The 24685-nt window shown below is 46.3% G+C and overlaps 1 protein-coding gene across 1 annotated transcript; it reads right to left on the bottom strand.

The window, feature by feature from the left end:
• Positions 1 to 4868: 4868 nt before the first annotated feature.
• On the bottom strand, positions 4869 to 20657 carry atf3 (activating transcription factor 3). The gene is made up of 4 exons (XM_042333667.1): positions 20563 to 20657; positions 7570 to 7808; positions 7222 to 7329; positions 4869 to 5299 (listed from the first exon to the last, which is right to left on the bottom strand). The coding sequence occupies exons 2-4, from the start codon at positions 7798 to 7800 to the stop codon at positions 5102 to 5104; spliced, it is 537 nt and encodes a 178-aa protein (XP_042189601.1). The 5' UTR covers positions 7801 to 7808; positions 20563 to 20657; the 3' UTR covers positions 4869 to 5101.
• Between the last annotated feature and the right edge of the window lie 4028 nt (positions 20658 to 24685).

The raw sequence follows: 24685 nt of genomic DNA, 5'->3' as shown, positions 1-24685 counted from the left end.
ATGGGTTTACATAGCGCCCTCCACGCTGGACGGCGTCTCAGAGCGCTTCACTGTAACGGATCCCGGGGATTCGGGGGACAGGGAGGAGGCCAGACACGGAGGAACGAAGGCAACGGGTACTGTTTTGAGGAGAGAGGAGGTCAGAGAGGTCGGGGGGTGCAGAGGAGTGGAGGGATTTGAAGACAAGAGTGAGGATCTTGAAGTCGATCCTCTCTGGGACAGGCAGCCGGTGCAGTCTGGCCAGCACTGGGGGGATCGGGGAGCGGAGTTTGGTGCGGGTGAGAATGCAGGCGGCAGAGTTTTGAATGATCTGGATTTTATGGATGGTAGTGGATGGGAGACCAGTGAGGAGGGTGTTTAGAATAGTCCAGCCGAGAGCCCTTGCTGACTGTGTATTTGCTTTGACCTCTCCATGGCACTACATAGCGACATTGCACCCAAAGTAAGATAAAACATGGTGCGAGCCTAAATGTGAGCAGACGGTGTCTTTCTAAGAGACACGAGGAGAGGGTTTGCTTATGCTGATGAGATGATCAGACTCCGCCTAGGACATAGCACCTGGTCCTGTAGTTTTAGATCTTGTTATCCAAGCAATTTCCCCGGACTTCCCCCAACACTGGAAATATAAAAATATATATTTTTACATATTAAATATCACCAATTTCCCTCAACGTTTGGCCTGCTGGTGCTAGTATCGTATTTTCCAATGAGTTAAATATAAAACTCGTAAGGAAACAAACTGAATCAGAAAATGCCTGACTGCCAAAGAACCTTTCAGATCCGGTTCACATTTTCCCCATCTGCCTCCTTCCTCTGCGCCTGCTGCCGGTTCAAGTGATCCTCAAGTCTTATTGATCTGCGGCATCGATAGACCGTGATCTATCTGCAAGTTGTGAGCCGCCTGCAAAGCAACTGAATGACCTCAATAAATGAAAGTTTACATCGCCTGCATTTTGCAGCTTCTCCTTCGATTGGTTTCACATTTTGCTTCTTGCAGGCCTCTCGACCGTGGAGTCCTGTCGCTCGGCGAGAGGGCCCGGGTTCAATTCCAGGGCAGTATTGTGCTGATAAGACTTAATGCCTTTTGTCGCGCATTTCAGCCTTCTGTTCTTTTGGGACGGAGACATCACCAGCTCTTCCGTGAGGCAAAAATGTTGTACCGTCCACTGAAACCTTCGTTCCTGACTGTGCTTTTCAGTTACCTTTCCCCTCGCCTCCCGCTCCCCAGCTCAGGTGCCCGGCCAGTACTGTTGGACACTTTGGCACGTCCCCCCGCCCTGACTCTATATACATGTAAATTTGTACGGTATTTGTACATCTCAAACCCCCTGGTTTCCATCGTAGGATGGACGTTGACTATGTTCTCCAGGTGTAACGTACTGTGATAAAGTTAGTGGCCGGGCGGGCTACAAAAGTGACTTGGTCAGAAGAAATGGATGCAGAGCGCCACCTGGTGGAACGTATTCCCTCATCGCATACAAGACAACACATCTTACGTTGATGTGACTATATGTTGAGCCTTTCACGTGGGGAGGACGTCTCGAAGTAGTTCACATTGCCCAATGGGCGTCCGAGCTGGGGGGGTGGTGGCGGTTAGGGAGGAGGGGGGCAGGGGCTGAGGGTAGCGAGGAAGGGAAGATGACCGAAAGTGTGGTCGGTCGAAGAGGTACCTGCCAAGACACGCCTTTAAAGAGGGGAGGGAGATTGCGAGTCTGAGGGCCTCCGGGATGGAATTCCAGAGAGCGGGAGGCAGAATGGATGAAAGCCCATCCGGCGATGGTGGGGCAGATAGGGCAGGTATTAATTCACCTCAGCTTCTTAAATTCCATTTCCTTGGCTTTTTGTCCATTTCCCTTACTTACCACATACTTAACAACCCACCACGTGAAACGCCTCATTTCATTCTATGTGTCTCTGTGGCAGTATATTCCACAATCACTGGGCACATTTGCTGTGCGTAAATTGCTCGCGACATTCACTTACAAAATACAGTACTCTAGATCAGTACTCTAAATCCCATCAAGCACTTTGAGACATCCTCCTGACATGAAGGGCGCAATATAAAATGTAAAGGTGAGTATTACTATTATTATACTAACTGTTATCTGGATTCATTTTTGAACGATCTTAATTCTAATGGTAAGATCAATTGTTTATAAGGATGGCTTCAAACCGGATTTCTCAATAAGTATGGATTACTATGTGTTCAATTCCAGGCAGAGGGCGAAACCTTGGGCAAGTTTCCTTACTCCACACAGAGCCTAATAATAATCCTCCAAAACAAAACAATAATAAATTGGTCATTTTCAATCCACGACTGTTTGTGGGACATTGCTGTGCGCAATTGGCTGCCGCGTTCGCCCACAAATATACAGTCAATTCACTTTACAGTATATTCTGTGAAGCGCTTTGGGACATCTAGAAGGCGTGAAAAGCGCTATATCAAACGCAAGGATTGTTATTGTTATTATTGGACATTTTCCATACCATAAAGTTTAATAACTTAAGGTGAACTGGCGACATCACTTAGGAAGTGCTAGAATAGGTTTGTCCTTCATAGCATCAATGAGTAGTGTAAGCTACAAGTGACCCAGAACAGACATGCGTACAAAATTCTACTCATTGTTGTCCTATCAGTCAGACCCTGGTCTGTTTTGTTCATCGCCTGTTTTATATTAACCTGGTAGCTTTAAATTCAGCTTTGCCACAAATTCGGCCATTGTTTTGCCACTATCTTTATCATTGTTTTATCATTTTATCTCCGCACCTTTTTTTTTCTTTGAAGTTTTCCAATATAGATCCGTGCCTGATTCCTTTGAAGGAAAATCTAAGTGCATGATGTCAGAGGGCAATTTCGGGACAGACACCAGGAAGCATTTCTGTTGCTATCATGGGTGGTCAAGGTCAGGACACTGGACTCATGTTTTAAAAAAAAACGCTTGATGCTGTGACGGAAGGATAGGAGGGTGAGTGTTCTAGAAGGATGAGATCATGAGATGGGCTGAAGGACGCTCTTCCCTCAGACCGATCTTGTGATACGGAGACTGCTGGGAGGGGAAAGGAACAGGAAAATGCACATTTTAAGTGGGTGGAAGAGAGACTCCAATACAGGCAGGAGATAGGCGGCGGCATGATTAGCACAAGGGGTAGAATGAGTCCTGAGCAGAATGGAGCAATAAGAGATCAGAACCATGAAAGCACAGGGAGGTATGAAGCTCAAGACAGGAAAATAATGAGCGAACAAGTTTAATTATTATTTCCAATGAATTAAATCTCATCTTTTCAAAAAAAAAGACACGGGATCTCCAGGATCCAGGTTCCTGTCATCCTGTAGTTTAGTGGTTAGAGCACTCGCCTCGCAACCAACCTGGGTGAGGTTAGGGCGAAATGTTGAGCAAGTTTCTTATTCCACACGCCTCTGTTTACCTTGAAGTAAGTAGGAACCCGGTCGTTGGTCGATTGGCGGATTGAATTAAGCCCTTCAAAAAATATATATGTGTTTATAATAATTTGGTCACTCAATCTACGACTGTTGTGGGGGAAACTACTGTGCCCAATTGTCTCCCTCCACAAAACGCACAGTCAATTCACTTTACAGTATGTTCTGTGAAGCGTTTTGAGACATCTTGAAGACGTGATGAGGTGCTATATCAATTGCAAAGATTATTGTTATTATTATCCGGCACAAACTCTCTCACCCACAGCACATACCTGAGCACTCAGGCACATCCTACTTCCCCCAGTCCCTCACTGACCAGACAATCCAACTTCAGCCTTGTCCTACCTCCATGTGTTGGGAGGGCAAGCCATGGTGGCTCCAAGTGTGAGAGGAGGGAGAGTGTGAATGGCTCATACTGTGTGGAGCTAACTTGAGCGCCAAATAGATCCCATGGACACCCCAGAGAGAGAAAGAGGGAGAGAACTGTGAGTTCGAGGGAGGAAGAAGATTGTGTGAAAGTGAGAAAAGGGGGGGAGAGAGAGAGAGAGGCGCGACATTCAGTGGGGCTATGAATGGGTGCGTCCGAGGCAATAGATGACTACAGAGTGTGTCAGAGGGCAGAGCAAGAGTGATAAAGACGAGAGAGAGAAATAGATGGGAAGAGTGACTAAGAGTGAGAAAGAAAGGGAAGAAGAAAAAGAGAAAAATAAGTGTGGGCTGACTCCGCCCGTTTGTATTATTAAGTGTTAATAATCACTCCGCCTCGCCCCCTCCTTAGCCTCCTTCAAGTCCCGCCTCAAGACCCTCCTCTTCGACCCTGCCATCGGCCACCCCCCTTCCCCTCCCCTTATCCCCCCCCCAACCCCAGCTCGGGTCTGAAATGCTATACTCTGTCCAGCTCCTCGGGACGTCCTCCCGACGTGAAAGGCGCTATACACATGTATGTCAAGAAACATGTCGTCATTGATATACAACAATATTTTATTATTAAAATGTATCAAATACAAATCTCAGCTGTGACCGGGTAGAAAAAAAATCATATATATATATATATATATAGCACTCGAAATTCTTTTTAGCACTCGAACATATACATGCATAGGTTTCGCTCATCATAATTGCCGCTCCTCTTCCAAACGCTGTGGCACACTCGCAGGAATATGGCGTATAAACTGATGGCAAATGTTACAGGTCCAGGCAGAAAAGCTGCAAGGCATGAGTTCATACAGCAACAATACCCAGAAGATCATGATCTCCACAGGTCATGAACAGCGACAAAGAGCAACAAAGCAAGGACGCCTGCGTCACTAAGATAAAATAAAATAACTGTGCAGCCTACAATCAAGGCGGACGGAGTGGTTTTGTTTTCACCCTTTTTTTAATAAACCTCTCCCGTGTCTCTCCCCCCCCCCCACCCCCCACCCCACTCCCTCGCCTCCACCCCCCAATTTGCTTGATTCCTCTTAATGCATCTCGACAAGTTTTTAAAACAGCAAAAACTGAAGAAATTCTTCACGCTGGAAATGCAAGCTCTTCCGACTGAGATGATCCTTTTCTAGCAGGTTAGTGATGTACTAACACAGAGCTATGACAGTCTTTGGTGTCTGCTGGGAGACTCTGGACTCTGGCCTCGGGGTTCATACCCCCCCCACCCCCGATGGTTCAATTCTGTAGCGTTCCATCTTTGATCTGTTGGATGAAAAGGTTCCTTTCGTCCTCTGGAGTCCGTCCGATCTGTGCCCGGACTATGCACGTCGGCCTGTGGAGGTTCAGCATGTAAATCAGCTGCTGTTTCTCATTCTTCAGCTCTTCTATCTGTGCCTTCAGCTCTGCGTTCAAAGATTCCAGCTTTTCTGACTCCTAGGGAAGAGAGGATCACAATTATGTCGATTAGCGAGCTCCGTCTGCCGTTTACTTTTTGTTTTTACAAAAAAAAACAGTTAATTTTGAGATGAACAACGTAACTTTATAATAATCTTTGCATTTGATTGAAGGCCTTTCACGTCAGGAGGGGCGACTCAGAGTGCCTTGCAAGGATTTACTGTCAAATAAATGTAAGTGACTGTGTTTGGTAGGGGAACGCCTGCAAATGCAATTGTACAATTAAATGCTAAATTGCCATTTAATTATAGAGGTTGTTGCTAAAATTCACCGACTTGGAAAATTTGTTTTGAATTTCACGCTTGCAATAAGAGCAAGAGAGTCACCGAATCTTCATGCCATTACCTTATCCAGTCACAAAATCTTGCTCATGTCTATTTACCAAAGTTCCTCAGAGGAGGAACTGGATTTAGCAGTTGCTATTGAATACGCCTGGTGTGTGGCAATGGACTAGTACATCAAGGTGGCTGGCACATCACACACTGTCCTGCATTAACACCAGTTGTCTATCAAATGAGCCGATGGGAAGCTTGGGATGATAGCAACTGGAAGGCACGATCCCTGGAATCTGGGTTCATGAACATTCAACTCGCTCATACGTCCAGAGTTTGGGACCCACCTTGACGGATCTGCAGAGAGGTAAGCAGTTACTGCTTAAACCACGCAGAGGGCCCCAAGCGTCCAATCCACCTGTCTGACCAGAAATATTGCTGAGCTCCACATGGAAAAGCTGTGTGACTGGTTTGCTATGACTCAGTGGAGGGCAACTCACACCTGCACGTACACACACAGACACACAACACATACACACACACAAATAATAGGCTGAGCTACTCTGAGGTGTTCTAACCATTACAGTGACTCCTTCAAACACACGGACAGCCAGAATGCACATTTGTGTTTTACTGAATGAATAGCAATTTATACAATTTTTCCTCCTCCTCAGACTGCACACAAACACACATTTGTTCTCATTGGCCAGGATTTACATGCCATCAATCATGTTAACGTGTTGACTCATTTGAAGTTACTAATGGGCAATATGCTTTCATCACACGGTGACATTTTGCCCGGTACTTTTGTTGAGTTAAAAGAATCGCGAGATATTCCAGCCCTGCAATGTTATGACAACTGGGGTGAAAAATTCTTCTTATATCCAGGTACTTTGGGTGTGCTTTTGTGTGGGTTTATATGTCTCTCTCTTTCCCCCACTACCCATATAATAAACAGTCCGAGACATTGCCCCACGTGAAGGGCACTATATAAATGCAGTTGTTGTTATATTACTTTTGATACAGCGCCTGTCACATCAGGACGTCTCAAAGTTCTTCACAGGAATATACTGTACAGTGCAGTGCCTGTATTTTTTGTCGAACGTAAACATCGCGTTGTGGAGTCCTGTAGCTCAGTGGTTAGAGCACTCGCCTTGCAAGCGAGAGGACTTGGGTTCCATTCCCGGCAGGGCAAACGTTGGGCAAGTTTCCTTAATCCACACGCCTCTGGTTACCGAACAGTAAGTGGGAACCCGGTTGTTAGTCGATTGGCGGATTGCTTTTCCTGGGGTAATAATTCCATCAAAATATAATAATAAATTGGTCACTTCAATCCACGACTGTTTGTGGGGGACGCTGCTGTGTGTAATTGGCTGCCGCGTTTCATCCACAAAACATACATTCGATTCACTTTACAGTGTATCCTGTGAAGCGCTTTGAGGCGTCTCGAAGACGTGATAAGACGCTGTATCAGATGCCAGGATCATTATTGGTATCAAATTGACTTTTTCCTGTTAATAGATCCTTTTAACAATTCAGAGCAATGCAGTTTCAGTGAGTATCCACATCACAGGCCGCTCTGAAAGGCAGTGTTGTGCGTTGCTTTGCTGAGCGACCCTGCTTTTTTACCTTTTGCAGGGTATCGGTTTTCTCCTTCTTTTTATTTCGACATTTTGCTGCAGCGACTTTGTTTCTCTCCCTTCTTCGTCTTTTCCTCTCGTCTTCGTGGGGAGGAATCTAGGAGAGGATGAAGACACAGAAACTCTTTTACTCGGAAGGCCACAGGTTCAAGCCCATTTGAGGACGTCAAACACACCTTCAGCAACACAGTCAGAAACATAACAAGGTTAGAGCGCAGTTTGTTTTTTTAAAGTTATTTCCTGGAGGTAATTGGATTGTGTACTACTGAGGTTAAGCTTGCCCAAACAATGGTACGAACAACACTCCTATCTTAAATACATACTAGGGTAGACGTACCTCTTGTCTTAATGTTTCGCTCTTGCTCTCAGTCCCTGTGAGATATTCCATGGTTGACATTCCTTGGGAATGGCGCTTGTTTTGAATGGCAAACCGCAGTTCCTCTTTCACCAAAGGACTGAGGCACGTAAAGTCCTCAAATACCAGGGACATCGAGGGCGATGTACACGGAACGAGAGCCGCTGTGCTGACGTCCGAGGCAGATCCCTGTCCTAAGTGCTGGAGCATCATGATACAGTCTGTTCAGAAGAAATACCGGAGGCAAGATTAATGATAATTCACATCAAAGGAAAATAAACTGCATTTGTTTTAGTTTCCCTCCCCTTTGCTCTCCTTCATGTAACCTCCTCTACCTGGCAGCCAGCTAACAACAACAATAATAATAACAATCATAATAACAATAAATAGTAAAAGCATTTGATCTAACGTCCCATCATGTTGTTGAAACATCTCAAAGTGCTTCAGGGGATTTTGCTGTGAAGTGTCACGAGTGCCAGTTTGTCCATTAAAAATGTCCCATCTTCAGCCATGAACTGAATGGACCTGATTTTATTTGGGGAGCTGCTGGCCAGAATATTGGGAGAAACTCGCTTCCCTTTCTTATAACATGATGGGATCTTAACATCCATCTAAACAGGCAGATGGCATCTCGGTTTAACATCTCATCCAAAGGGAACCTCACTTCCGACAATGCAGCTCATCCCGAACGCTCTATTGGAACGTCAGCCAAGACAGAGTTCAAAGCTCCGACTGTAATGAGGCATTGGGAACACAGAGTATTGCAGAACTGACACAAACCCTTTCGTCTGTAAAGTCTTACTGGCATTTTGCTCCACATGAGCCATCAAGTCTGAACCTATTCTCCTACTCAATTCCCAGGCATGTTAATGTTCCTCTTTTTCAAGCATCTGTACAATTCCTTTTTAATCCATTTTGATGGATCCAAACCACAGAGTTGACTCACTGTCTGAATCTGCTTCTCTCCCCGTCAAGAATCGCTACCCCTCCAAAAAACGAACTCAAGTTAAAACTGGAGATTTTCATGTAGGAATCACAGTGCGTGTACTTTACCATTATCAACGTGATACTGGACAAGACTCTCAAGAGGCAGATTGTGGTTGGTATTGTAGTAGTCGGCAAACATACAGAGTCCTCAATTAATTGGTCTACTCAGGCTAGGTCTCTTTTATCTCACGCTCCTCGAGTCCACACTATTCTCCTTCTCCCACTGACTGCTTCCACAATTAGCAAGTGACGCAAAGCCACCGCTCCTCTGTGATACTATCAAGCACTGTTTTCAACATGTGCTTTAGGGAAAGTGTTAGCAGGCCTGTAGCACGTTGAGACACACTTTCACAATGCTGAATGCGCCAAGGGGTTTGTCAACAGATCTCAAAACAAAACTTTCAACATTTTCCAGAACATTTCTTACCTGCCCCCCACCACACACACACTTACACCAAACGAGAAAACCTGGTGAAGAACGTTTGCCAAAAAAGCAAAAACACAGCAACTAATTTACTGACTGATCGCCCCATCGACTGTTGGCACTTTCTTGGCAAAAAAGGCATTCACTGCTCACCTGTTAAGGGCAGGCACCTCGTAAGATATTACTTTACTGAGCCATTTTTCTCCATTAATCTCCAATATTCTGCAACAATATCAGGCGCTCATCTGGTATGCACACCTCGCCTGTTTTTTCCAACAATGGGGTCTAACGTGCAGTGATTTCTAACAGGGATTTCTTGAAAAGTGGCAAATTTATTCCAGACGACCAAATTTGGCAGTTTGCAAGCCAGAAGAATGAATTTTTAATCTCTCTCTCTCCCTCTCTCACTCTCGCTCTGTCCAATTCAACACAGATTCCATTGAGGATCGTTCCTCCTGCGGGTGGTGGAACTCAAGAATGAATCTGAAATTGACACGACATGAAACCGACCCAGAGTCAATTCAGAGCCTCCTTGAAGAATGTCATACGTCACCGGCAGCAGAAGGGATCACCATCAATACTGGGACGTGACATCACACCTAATATAAGATCTAGTTATAACGATGAGATTAGGAGGACAGCTGCTCCACGATTGCTCAGCGGGAACATTTGCTCTGTGTGGTCATGTCATCACCTCGGCGACCGCTTATTTATTTCCCTTTCATAAGCAGCTAGAAATGTGTTACGTTGCATCTACGCGAGCAACGTCGAGCCCAAGAGGAACACCCAACCCTACGTCTAACTGTTTAAAAATAAATCTTACGTTTGCTACGGCTTCTGTAATGCCTCAAAGCATTTCACAGGTAAATTGCTCGTCAACTGTGTGCGTTTGTAGGCAAACGGGGCAGTCCATTTGCACCCAGCAAAGTCCCACAGGCAGCCAAAAACGCCAGTGTATCTGGGAGATTGTTGCCCAGGACATCAAAACATCAAAACAAACTGCCTTCATGCTTGAAATTACTGTTGCATGATCTTTAATGTCCACCTGAACCGGCTGGTGGGACTTTGTTTTAAAGAGAAACAACGAAATACCGAAGGTGCCGATATTGGCCTAAGCCAAATCTACCCATTTCGCTAAGACATTCTTTTTACAACAAATGAAGCCCACTTTCCAGCTTCTCAGCGCCTCCCGCCTCCCCACCCCGACGCACCCGCCACCCCCAATGTTTAAGAGAAAATGCTATATAGAAAAGTAAAAGGGGGAGAAAAACAAGGTTTCCTGCTACACATCCAATGCTTCCAAGACCTTGTCCCACCCTACCTCTGCACCACCCCCCTTCTGCTCTCTGGGACCCTACTGCCCTAGCTCCTCCATCCACTCAAGCAAACACAGGCCTGTTTCATATCCCCCGCACACTCTACTCCACTATTGGTGACCGAGCCTTCAGCCGCTAAACAGCTGCTACACTGGATGAAAAATGCCTAACATAGAGAGAAACATAGCCAGAGATAACTGCTCTTTTACAGTTCATATGATTGGAAGTAAAATTGGACCTTGGTTTAACACCTAATCTAAAGCACAACACTTCCAACAATGCAGTATTCCCTTGGTGTTGCACTAGGGTCAGCACTGCACTGGATTGTCAGTCTGGATTATGACCTTAAATCCTGACACAAGGCTCGATCGAACGCAATGCCTTGTGACCCTAACAATAATAATACTTGCATTTGATATTCGCCTTATCACGTCTTCGAGACGTCTCAAAGCGCCTCAATGTAAAGTGAATTGACTGTATGTTTTGTGGCAGAAATGCACCAGGCAATTACGCACAGCCGTGTGGATTGAGTGGCCAATTTATTATTAGTTTTTTTTTAAAGTGATTATTACCCCTGGAAAAGCAATCTACCAATGGACTAACAAGCGGGTTCCTTTTTACAGCTAGGTAAACAGTGTGCGGAGTAGGGAAACATCCTTAACTTTTCGCCCTGCCCAGGAATTTAACCCAGATCCTCTTGCTCGTGAGGCGAGTGCTCTAACCAATACGCTACCGGACTTCCAAGGCTACCAACTGAACATTATTACATTGGAGTTCACAGATCAGAGGCCGATATTTTAACACATTATACCTTTCCTCAACTGATCACTGGGGACTAATAACACCAGCACAACACATCATCTATCTATTGCACTGGAGGTCATCATATTTACAGCAGGTAAAGTGCTTACAGTGATCAGCAGTATTTTAAAAAAAGGCAGAAGATCCATTCGTCTTTAAGAGAGGTCCATCACCCAGAAAAAACTACACGGTAGTCACCTTTTTAGATTTGTGAAGATCACGTCTGCTCCCAATCCATTTGACAACAAAAGGCAAAATCTTCCCCTGCACCACAAGGTGATTGATCTGTGAGGACTGTGACTGTGTTGGTTATGTCCACGCCACAGAAATCAATTTTCAAACAAGAGACACAGACTGGCCTGAAAGATCAGTTCATTGCTGTTGTGCCATTAGGTTTGTTCATACCCACTCGCACAGCTACGGGTTAATGCCTACATAGTTGGGCGAGATTAATAACAGGATAGCAGGAAGGTGACAATCTCAAACACCCGTGTAAAGCAAGCTGCAGTTGATTAAAACCGTCAGAAATCTGAGCGCTCGTCAAACCCAGAAGCCAATTGTTACTGCGAGGGCTTCCCTTACATTAAGCAGTGCGATCAGAGCCATCGTTATCAACAACAACTTGCGTTTATACAGCGTCCTTCACTCTGTGTAGCGTCCCAGACGCTTAGGAGATGTAGCAGAGGTCACTCATGTTGCAATAAGTGCAATCTAAATTATTCTTCGCAGACACACCCACCCCCCTCTTCCCTTGCCTCCTGCCCTAACTGCTGCCCTGGCTGAGATCTGCTAAACTCAGCACAGATAAAGAAATCAAGTCAACAGCAGTTTTGAAAATACGTGTCAAAGTTCAATTTCCACCCACAACCTTTGTGGACCTACATCGGTAATGGAGAATGGTGATGGTTTACCATTAATGGTTAAAGAACAATCGACCGAGAGGGGAGATTTTCAGTGAACCCAAATTCCTAGAAACTCCTTGAGACTCATGTCACAGCAGATGTTGGGTCACAAGTGATCCAATGAAGCCTCCGTGGTTTTGGCGCTCAGATGATGGTTTTAATTTTTCATGCATCGTCAGCTAAAAAGATTTCCGAACAGCAGCTGGCAATGCTCCTTTAAGCACAAAGAACTGAACTGTACATCTGTGCCTCTACAGCAATGAACAAGCTCCTAACTTTCAACAGTGCCCTTTCCTGACACCTGCCTGGAAACACAATAAAGAGAAACGTGTTCAAACCAACATAGGCATTGAAAGTCCCGTCACAACACACATGCCCTGGAGTAACCGCAGACTTACACACAGGGTTTTTTTGAAAAACAATCATTGTAGATTCCATTTCCCTGTTGCTTAGTGGAACTTCCCTCCTCTGTCCTTCCCACCCCCCCAGCCACCCCCTCAACCCCCCCCCCCCCCCCCACCCCGCCCGCCTCTCTAAAGAGAAACAGATTGATTCTAGGGTGATTGCTCAAGCAAATGAAATGTCATGGGCTCCGAGCTTCTCGAAAAATAAAATAAAATTTTTAAGTGGTTTCAGTCTCCGTGACTCAGCAGCCACAGGAACAGCAGTCCAGCACTGCCCTTGAGGCAGAGAATCAGAGACCAGCTGTTTATTTCTCAGCTTCTGAAACACTTAAGGAGCTGATAGCATTCAATTCTCGGAGATAATCAGAGTTCATTTCAGCTGCGAGTATCAGGAAAGCTTTGGCACTGCAGCACCTCTGGGATAGCTGCAACCGTGTGGATGGACACTTATTGTGAAGTCATTAAGAGTCTCATAGCCTAGTGGTTAGCACGCTCGCCCAGCAAGCGAGAGGATCCGGGTTCGATTCCCGCACAGGCGGGGTGAAACCTTAGGCAACTTTCCTTACTCCACATGCCTCTGTTTATCTAGCAGTCAGTAAGAATCCGGTTGTTAGTCAATTGGCAGATCGCTTTCCAAGTAAGTAAGTAAATAAATGGCATTAATAATAATAATAATCCTTGCATTTGGTATAGTGCTTTTCACGTCTTCTCGACGTCTCAAAGCACTTCATAGAATAGACTGTAAAGTGAATTGACTGTATATTTGTGGGCGAAACGCGGCAGCCAATTGCACACAGCAGTGTCCCATCAGTCATGGATTGAAAATGACCAATTTATTATTGTTTTTTGTTTTTTTGGAGGGATTATTATTAGGCTCTGTGTGGAGTAAGGAAACTTGCCCAAGGTTTCACCCTCTGCCTGGAATTGAACCCAGGTCTCTCACTTGCCAGGCGAGCGCTCTAACCACTGAGCTACAGGACTCCACAAGTGTTTGTGTGACACGGCTGTTTGCAATTGGCTGCCACGTTTCGCCCACAAAATATAGTTAATTCACTTTACGATACATTCTGTGAAACAGTTTGAGACATCTTGAAGATGTGATAGGGCACTGTACCAAATGCAAGGATTATTATTATATTAAGAGATGGTGGAGGTTTAAAGCCCACCGCATCTCCCACTCGACCAGTAATGTCACAGATCACCTCTTGCATATTGTACAGTGACTCGATTTCCACTCCCTCAATCATTTATTACACATTTGTAGGGCTACGGGGAGAGAGCGGGGGAATGGGATTGAATGGGATAGCTCTTTTCAGAGAGCAGCACAGACCCGATGGGCCGAATGGCCTCCTCCTATGCTGTATGTTTCTATGATAAGCTTGGTAGGTCCTACCACACAAGTGCAACTTGAAAGTTACAGCGTCAGAAAGAATGTTTTTGGCACGTATCCAGCACATGCCATCGAACGCCAACTGGTAAATCAGGCATTGTGTTTAACTGAATTACTTGTATAATGTTTTAAGTTTTATCTGTAAAGTCATTGTGTTACTCAGACTAACAATGACTCAGTAAATTATGTTCTCTCCTGTATTACTCACCCAAAGCCATTACTATGTTTTGTGGAATTTCCTGCCTTGAACAAGCCAGTGATGTGAAAATCCTGGCAGCAAGTCATACTAACCGTTCTCTTGAGACTGACTATCTTCAACTAAGAAAAATCAAGAATCACAAATCAAATTTTGTGTTTCTTTTTGAAGGAGTGAGTCACATTTTAAATGCTCTTTTTTAAAAAAAAAAAGTTTTCAAGGAGGTTTAATCGATGCATTTATAGTGAAGCTGGAACCTGCAACTTATGGATTCAATTCCCTGGTCCATGCTACGTTCACTCATTTATCTCAGCTGTGGAGTAGGGAACGGAGAGACTAAACTGTCCCAACCGTAGCTTTCCCAGGGAAACCTCTTCAAGTGGTCATTGTAAACTTGGTGGCCTTCTAATGCAAGATTATATCTGAATCATCGACATTAGGATTCTCCTTAGTCATGGAATTTCTATACAAGTGACCTTTAAGGAAAGTTTCCCGATAGTTCTTGGTTATTCGTTTGACAGAAGAGACAAAAAAACAATTGTCTCATTGAGAATTACAGTAAGCCACACAATACATTTACTCTGCAATAGTATGTCATAGCTTCTCGGATAGATCCTTCACAGCCCAGTCAATCAGTGTGGTTATCACAACACAGTGTTTTGCTGGTTATTCCAAGAATATAATGTACAGTTAGGAGAAAATAAAACCATAACCAAAAGGAAATCACCACCACCACAAAAAATCTGCATGATAAACTCTTTATATACAATAAACTCTCAGCGCCTTGGGACGTCCTCCCGACGTGAAAGACCCTCTATAAATCTAATTTTGTTGTTGTTGTTTATAGGTATTTGATTACCTGGAATGAGACTTTTAACTTCAATACCACGGCACCAAGAAAACAAAGTCTAGAATTACAATGCAACTTTTTCCTTCCGCCAATAAATCCATTGTTCTGCATTTTGAACCTTGATAAGATTATTTTTTCACTGAAAATTTGCTGAACTAATGTTAGTTCTGCAGTGTAATGCAGGGTAAGTAATGTAGTAAAACACTGAGACTGAAAGAAAACAGTAAATAAACCACAAGAGTGAAGCTCAACCCACAATCTTTTCCTTCCATTGACCACAACCATTAATATACAAACATTACAAATGCATACTGCTGTTTACAATTTATGTTATGATAATCATCCTTGCATTTGATACAGCGTCTTTTAGGTCAGGAGGATGTCTCGAAGGACTTCACAGGGTTTATTATGAAGCGTTGTGTTTGCCTACAAACTCAGTCTCTAAACTTTACAGTAAAATCCTATGAAGCGCTTTGAGACATTCTGACATCATGATAATGCACTATATCAAATGCAAGGATTATTATCTTATAAGTGACGGACTTTCTTATTGGTGGGGGAGAGGGGGGATGGTTTGTGGATAACAAATAGTCTGTGAAGCGCTTTGAGGCGTCTCGAAGACGTGATAAGGCGCTATATCAAATGCAAAGATTATTATTATATAACAAGTAGACAGCTATTGATTCCTGACAATTCTGTGTCGGAGCTCCTGTAGATCAACGGAAATTGTAGAGGGATTGATTATCAAGGAAACTCCTTAATCTCCTATTGAATAACGTCACAAATTTAACCCCCATTATTTATTATTTCTGTAACGTATTAAAAGTCTTGCAAACCCAACATGCGCGCTCAGGCTTTCCCTCACCTCCAAAACATTGCCCAAGTCCAGCACTGCCTCTCCCCTCGGGCTGCTCAGACCCTCACATCCTATGCTATTATCGCGCCCCCCCACCCACCCCCACGCACCCCCCTCACCACCATCAGCGGTCGGGCCTTCAGGCTCTCTGCCCCTAACCATTTGGAACTCCAACCCACATTCCCTGAGCCTCGCTCCCTCCCTTGCCACAACTTGCCATTGAGAGCATTGTCAGGCAACCTTCCCGCTACTTGTCCAGCTAAGATCACCCCCAAGCTTTTGCGCTTCGGTTTGCAAGGCTAACAGGAGCAGAGATGGAAGAATCCAGGCCTAACCACGCCCGACTGTATTCAGCTAAGATGCCACCCCCACACGATCATAAGACCGCCAACAACCACTGCCCAGGTCAACACTTAAAGACTGGCCACAACGGTGAGATAACAGGGCCTGCTGGCACCCATGAAATTATACCTCAGCATTAAATAACACTTCAGGAGGACAGAAACACACACAAACACTCACGGAAAGAAAACACCCACCACGTTCTTAACGGTAACAAACCCAAATTTGGGCCCAGTTTGGAAACAGAGTACACAACGGGGAACAGCAACGATATCGATGTGTTTATTCTGCTAATACCGTTACTATTTTTGCCACAATCACGGCGCTACTGAAGGCAGCAGCTTATGACTCTGAGCCATAAAGTCTCGACCTGGTGCGAAACTCGATGAGTGTAGGAGGTTAGGATACAGGAACATTGGGTCAGAACATTCTGGAACAATTTTGGTGCCCCCTCACAGAGACAAGAGATAAAGAGCGAGGGATACACACACACGCACACATACTTTTCTTTCCTCCTGAAATACTGACTCGATGTTTAGATGTCAGCCTGGCTCACTTGTTAGCCCTCTTGCCGCAGAGTCAGAAACTTGTGGGTTCAAGCCCCATGCCGGGACTTTGAACTCATGTAGTCTAGGCTGACACTCCCAGTGTAGTGTTGGGGAAGGCTGCAGTGTAAGCGTTGTCATCTTTCGGATGAGACATTAAATTGACATCCCGTCAGATAAATGTTAAAGATCCCACGGCACTATTGGAAAAAGTTTCTCCTGGTGTCCTGGCCAACAATCCACCAGATAAGATTGGTCACTCACCTTTAATGCGGTGACATACTGTACTGTACTACTGCGTGCAAACTTGTAGCAGGATTTGCCTACAAAATACATAGTCACTACGCTTAACGGTAAATCCTGTTCAATGTTATGAAACATCCTCCTGACATGAAAGGCACTGTATTAAATGCAGCGATTATTATTATGATATCAAGGTACACTTCAACAGGCACCGTCCAATACCTCACCCAAATGACTACACACAAGGTTATGGGTTCAAACGCCATAAGGATGTGTTGTATTGCTGGAGGTGCCCTTCAAATGAAACTTTAAACCAAGGCTCATCCGTCTGCTCGGGTGGGACATTAAAGACCCCATGGCACTGTTCGGAAAGAGAATGGAGTTTCTACCGGTCTACCTGGCCAACAATTACCCAAATAAAATCAGTCACTCACTTTATGGCTGTTTGCAGGACATTGCTGTGCGCAACTGGCGACACGTAGTCTATAAAACACACGGTCACTATACTTTACAGAACACTTTACTGTGAAGCACTTTCGGACATCCTCCTGACATGAAAGGTGCTGTACCAAAGGTAAGGATAATTAGTTTCAGACAATAACATGTGGAACTGTGTCATTGATTTGCTTTAGCTATTCAACAGATAGACTTTATTCTCTCTTCTTGCCGCCCCGGCCTAATTTCCGTTGAATTGTTCAACTGATTATCAGAGGCGTGCAAATCTGAATGAAATTCCATAAAGTCACTCAACGTTCCCTTGCCCTTGCCCAGACTTCCTTTTTAGCAGTGACCTTAGCAATGGAAACTTCTGGATTATTTGTCAAATTCCTCAGGGCACTAACGAGTACATGAGCAGGAGGGGCATCGCCACTGGGAATTTCCAGTGTCACCAGAACACAGGGGCATCGCTAACCGCGTGTGGGGAACAGTCAACGCGCACGACAACACAATAATAATCCTTGCATTCGATAGAGCACCTTATCGCATCATTGAGAGCTCTCAAAGCGCTTCACAGAATAAACTGTGAAGTGGATTGACTGCGTGTTTTTGTGGGCAAAACGCAGCAGCCGATTGCGCACAACAGCGTCCCACAAACAGTGGTGGAAGGAGTGGCCAAATTTTGTTTGAATGGATTATGACCCTCAGAAAAGTGCTCCGCCAATCGATTAACAACCAGGTTCCTACTTACTGCTGGGCAAACAGAGGCGTGTGGAGAAAGGAAACTTGCGTAAGCTTTTGACCCAACCCGGAAATTGAACCCGGGTCCTCTTGTTTGCGAGACGAGTACTCTAACCACCACGCTACGTATAATATAAGGCAATGCAAGGCAACCGGCAGATAGACAACTTCTCTCTCTCTCTCTCTCTCTTCCCCACCCCACGCCCTCTCTTGTAATTCTCCATCTGTGTATATTGGCTCACTGCTACATGGGGTAGGAATACTTTGCATTCCAGGATTCCTTTGAGGTCTGCAATGCAAGCAGCAATCACTGACCTGGTCTGGTACTGAATCATAACATATAAGATGGAACCCCCCCCACCCCGCCCCCACCATTCACTCCATACAGAACGAAACCTATAAAAACTGCCCTGATAAAAAAAAATAACATTTAACACAAGGCCTCACAGTGCTTATTGATTATTGGCAAAGGAGGAGTGGAGGCAAAAGTGGGGTGAACTTTGTGTTGGGCAGGGTGAAACCTCAGGCAAGTCTCCTTGCTCCACACCCTCTGTTTATCTAGCAGTTAAGTAAGAACCCGGTTGTTAGTCGATTGGCGGATCGGTTTTCTGGGGGTAGTAAGCCCTTAAAAAAATTGGGGTCGCTCAACCCACGGCTGTTTGTGGGGACGCTGCTGTGCACAATTGGCTGCTGCTTTTCACCAACAAAATACGCAGCCAATTCACTTTACAGTATTATCCTGTGAAGCGTCTCGAAGATGTGATCAGGCGCGGTATGAGATGCCAGGATTATTATTATGATTGTGATTCTGATCATCTATGGCCTTCGCCCGATCCAGATGTGCCCGGCTCATCTGGATCACCATCACTTGTTGCGGAGCAAGCCTGAGAGTGGGTGAACTTTGGACCTGGACTGCAAGCGCGATTGGGAAACTTTTAGATCCTTTTTTTTTTGTTGAATCCTGTAATATATTATCTACAGATATACACACAGATAGATATCTATATATATATAAAAAAACAGGAAACTTCCCCCGTCTATCATCTGACCGGTGACGTGCGGACACTGAGTAAGAAGCTGTTTAAAGGGGCTGATCTTTATATTGAGACACAACGAAGGGAGAGACCGCAAAGGGCCACAGAGACACTTGTAAAACCCTGGCGGACATCAAGCGGGGTGCTTCTTATTTAAATCTTTTTTTTCAAAAGAAAATACGGTAAGGAAGCTGGGATTAAACAAACGACTGATATTAATATTAATTCCTTAATATGGGGACCCATAAAAGAGGCTAATCACCCTCCCCACCCCCCACCCCACCCCCCACACCACCCCATGGACAGGCCATCCCAAACAGCCACAAATAACATGGTCAGAGATATGTTATATATATATAACATATATATACATATGGAGAAACAAACAATGTACAACAGCGCACAAGATTGGAGGAGGGGGGAAAGGAAGAAAGTACTTCGATTTATAATGCAATTCAAAGTGTCCATATACACACACACACATATCATTGGATCAGCCCTGACAGCGACCTCTGGGTTTATTTCCTGAGTAATACTAATGACACACACACACACACAGAGGGAGAGGGACTCAGGATAAAGCGCCTTCAATGAATGGAATCGACCCTCTGGTTTTCATCCAAAAGCATAAGGAAAACACAACATTCAGCACCAAGTTGGAGCTATTTTACAGACTCCTTCCTTCGCTTGGGATGAGGCGGCAGCAAACAAACAAACAAACAATAATAATAATAATAATAATAATAAACAATCAATTGGAAACGAAGCGACACAACCACAACGTTTGACACTTAACACAGCGATCGCTGATTCACATGGTTTGCCCTCGTCAATAGGGAGCGAGAGAGAGTGACAGAGACAGACAGAGAGTGACAGGGACACAGAGAGAGAGAGAGACACAGAGAGAGAGGGGTAGAGACAGAGAGAGTGACAGGTAGAGAGAAAGAGAGAGGTAGGGAGAGTGACAGGTAGAGATAGAGAGAGGCAGAGAGAGTGACAGGTAGAGAGAAAGAGAGAGAGAGGTAAAGAGAGTGACAGGTAGAGATAGAGAGAGGCAGAGAGAGTGACAGGTAGAGAGGAAGAGAGAAAGAGAGAGAGTGACAGCGGTAGAGATAGAGAGAGGCAGAGAGAGTGACAGGTAGAGAGAGAGAGAGAGAGAGAGAGAGAGTGACAGCTGTAGAGATAGAGAGAGGCAGAGAGAGTGACAGCTGTAGAGAGAGAGAGAGAGAGGTAGAGAGAGTGACAGGTAAAGATAGAGAGAGGCAAAGAGAGTGACAGGTAGAGAGAGATAGAGACAGGTAGAGAAAGAGAGGAAGAGGGAGAGAGGTAGAGAGAGGTAGAGAGAGAGAGAGGGGGGGGTGGGGGGGGGAGATACAGTCAGAGAGAGATACAGTCAAAGAGAGAGAGGGAGACATTCAGTTAGAGAGAGAGAGAAAGAAAGAAAAGAGGGGGTGGGGGGGAGGGAATCAGAAGCCCTCCAGCAGTCAGTCACTGGCCTCGGTTTACCTGTTATTTTTCGGGGTCTCTTTCAGTCTGTGGAGAGCAGCACTGTGGGTGTCTGTCTGTCTCTCTGTGTCTATGTCTCTCTCTGTGTGGCTCTATGTGTGTGTCTCTGTGTCTGTCTGTGTCTCTGTGTGTGTGTGTGTGTCTGTGTGTGTCTCTGTGTGTGTGTGTGTCTCTGTCTCTCTCTCTGTGTGTCTCTGTGTGTGTCTCTTTCTCTCTCTGTGTGTCTGTGTGTGTGTCTGTGTGTGTGTCTCTCTCTGTGTGTGTCTCTGTGTGTGTGTGTGTCTCTCTGTGTGTGTGTCTCTCTGCGTGTGTGTCTGTGTGTCTCTGTGTGTGTGTGTCTGTGTGTGTGTCTGTGTCTCTCTCTGTGTGTGTCTGTGTGTGTCTCTCTGTGTGTCTCTCTCTGTGTGTGTGTGTCTGTGTGTGTCTCTCTGTGTGTCTCTCTGTGTGTGTGTGTGTGTGTGTGTGTGTCTCTCTCTCTCTCTGTGTGTGCCTGTGTGTCTCTCTCTGTGTGTGTGTGTGTCTCTCTCTGTGTGCCTGTGTCTCTCTCTCTCTCTCTGTGTGCCTGTGTGTCTGTATGTGCCTGTGTGTCTCTCTGTGTGTGTGTGTCTCTCTCTCTCTGTGTGTGCCTGTGTGTCTGTGTGTGCCTGTGTGTCTCTGTGTGCCTGTGTGTGTGTGTGTGTCTCTGTGTGCCTGTGTGTCTCTGTGTGTGTGTGTGTGTGTGACTGTGTGCCTGTGCTGTGCTGATGATCTCCTGGTTTTTTGAAAACTTGCGGAACAGCAAAGCACTGAGGGTTGCATCACTGTTGGCTTTATATAGTGAGTGTGTATAAGGGGGGGGGTGTGGGGGGGGGGGGGGGGAGAGGCTCTGTTTACAGCCCAACACAGGCGGGGAACTGACGTAATTCTATTTATAACCCGGGGGAAGCTGTGTGTCTCTCCCTCTCTGGTGATGCAACCAGAAGCCTCCGAGGCTGAGCATCAGAGTTAACCATAAGAGGAACAGCTCCAGTGGTGATTAAAGCCCGAGAGTGGCCCTCATGAGGGAATGTGCCCCCAACCACTTAATGACCGCAGGTGGCAGGCATCTGGGCAGGGCAGGGAGGGCAGGGTAGGGTAGGGAGGGCAGGGAGGGCAGGCAGGGCAGGGGAGGCAAGGGAGGGCAGGGCAGGGCAGGGAGGGCAGGGTAGGCAAGGGAGGGCAGGGCAGGGGAGGGCAGGCAGGGCAGGCAGGCATGGTAGGGCAGGGCAGGCAGGGCAGGGTAGGCAAGGGAGGGGAGGGCAGGGAGGGCAGGCAGGGCAGGGCAGGGAGGGCAGGGTAGGCAAGGGAGGGCAGGGCAGGAGAGGGCAAGGTAGGCAAGGGAGGGCAGGGAGGGCGGGCAGGGCAGGGAGGGCAGGGGAGGGCAGGGAGGGCAGGCAGGGTAGGGAGGGCAGGGTAGGCAAGGGAGGGCAGGCAGGGAGGGCAGGGCAGGAAGGGCAGGGAGAAGCAAGGCAGGGCAGGGTAGGGCAGGGAGAGGCAGGGCAGGGAGAGGCAGGGCAGGGAGAGGCAGGTGGTGTGGGGGGTCTGTGTGTGGGTCTGTGTTTGTGTGTGTGTCTGTGTTTGTGTGTCTGTGTGTGTGTCTGTGTTTGATTCTGTGTTTGATTGTGAGTTTGTTTTAAAATAGACATTCGAGCACTTTCCAGCAACCCCAACTTTTAAAGAAAATGAAGGGGAGGGGGAGTGGGCTGTCCAGGTGTTTTAATTGGCCACATCATAGCAATGCAGATAAGGTGTGTGTGTGAATAGACATATACGTAAATATATAAATATATATATAAAATACCCACCTAATCTAATCGGATATTGATTCGTGAAGGTATATTCTTGGTTTACAGCGGGTTATATAAATCCAATCGCCCTGTTTACGATGTTGGGCAGCAGTAGTATTTATTCCCTAATAAACTGGTGATAGTGTCAGTTGCATTTCGGAATAACACAAATCCATTCAAAAATTGTGTGTGTGGAGGGAAGGGAGGGAGGGAGAGGGAGGGAGGGAGGGAGAGGGAGAGGGACGGAGGGAGGGAGGGAGGGAGAGGGAGGGAGGGAGGGAGGGAGAGGGAGGGAGGGAGGGAGGGAGGGAGGGATGGAGGGAGGGAGAGAGGGAGTGGGGAGGGAGAGAGGGAGAGGGAGGGAGGGAGGGAGAGGGAGGGAGGGAGAGGGAGGGAGGGAGGGAGGGAGGGAGGGGGAGGGAGGGAGGGAGGGAGGGAGGGAGGGAGAGAGGGAGGGAGGGAGGGAGGGAGAGGGAGGGAGGGAGGGAGGGGGAGGGAGGGAGGGAGAGGGAGGGAGGGAGAGAGGGGAATGATCAAAAATTGAAAGCAAACTATTAAAAAAAAAGTTCAGTAAAGTTCCCAAACTCCCAAAGGATCGATCTACTGTATATATATATGTGTATATATGTGTATAGTATCGGGTTCAACTTAACGATAGTTTGTCAGGTTTGTGGGACTCGAGCGGTCAATCAGTCACATTGTTGGGGATTATATTATATTATATTATATTATATTATATTATATTATATTATATTATATTATATTATATTATATTATATTATATTATATTATATTATATCGTGTTTTACTGAATACGATCACCAAAAAAAAAACAACCCCCACAGCCCCAAACAGCGTCAAAACAGTGTTGGATGAATCTCTTTTTTTACACTCACAACACTCACTTACTCACTCACTCACTCACACAGTGATGAGACTCAGATTTATTGATATCGACTCTGTGATGTACCACAGATATCCCACAGTGTGAACAGCAGTCACCGACCACTCTGCCTTCCACCCCAAAGGCACTGCGACTCCCATTGATTTATTTATTGTGGTGTATTTTTTTTAAAATATTTCTCTCTCTCTCTCTCTCTCTATATATATATATATATATCAGAAAAGCTTCTGAAATAGCCGTTGCCTGAGAGAACGAACGAGTTGAGTTGAGTCGAGTCGAGTCGTTGCAGTTAATTGATTGATACAGTCACCACCGACAGAGCCGAATAAAACGTCTGTCGGGAACTGAACGGCGGCGTTTTTTTTTTGGCCGATACATTACTGATCAAACTGCAGCCCCTTCCCCTTCCCAAAGGGTCTGATTCACTCACAGCCACCCACCCCCCCATATACACCCACACCCCCATATACACCCACACACCCATATACACCCACCCACACCCCCATATACACCCACACCCCCATATACACCCACCCACACCCCCATATACACCCACCCACACCCCCATATACACCCACACACCCCCATATACACCCACCCACACCCCCATATACACCCACCCACCCCCCCAATACACCCACCCCCCATATACACCCTACACACCCCCATATACACCCTATACGCCCCCATATACACCCTACACCCCCCCATATACACCCCCACACCCCCATATACACCCCCACCCCCCCCATATACACCCACACACCCCCATATACACCCCCACCCCCCCCATATACACCCCCACCCCCCCATATACACCCCCACCCCCCCATATACACCCACACCCCCCCATATACACCCACCCACACCCCCATATACACCCACCCACACCCCCATATACACCCACACACCCCCATATACACCCACCCCCCCCCATATACACCCCCACCCCCATATACACCCACACCCCCCCATATACACCCCCACCCCCCCATATACACCCACACACCCCCATATACACCCCCACACCCCCATATACACCCACCCACACCCCCATATACACCCACACCCCCCCATATACACCCACACACCCCCATATACACCCACCCACACCCCCATATACACCCCCACCCCCCCTATACACCCACACACCCCCATATACACCCACACACCCCCATATACACCCACCCACACCCCCATATACACCCACACACACCCATATACACCCACCCACACCCCCATATACACCCACACCCCCCATATACACCCACACCCCCCCATATACACCCACACACCCCCATATACACCCACACACCCCCATATACACCCACACACCCCCATATACACCCCCACACCCCCATATACACCCACACACCCCATATACACCCACACACCCCCATATACACCCACCCAC

This window comes from Callorhinchus milii, unplaced genomic scaffold (genome assembly GCF_018977255.1).
Source record: "Callorhinchus milii isolate IMCB2004 unplaced genomic scaffold, IMCB_Cmil_1.0 Scaffold3, whole genome shotgun sequence".
NCBI lineage: Eukaryota > Metazoa > Chordata > Chondrichthyes > Chimaeriformes > Callorhinchidae > Callorhinchus > Callorhinchus milii.
Note: the sequence above shows the minus strand (reverse complement) of the source record. Positions and strands in the feature narration are given on the sequence as shown.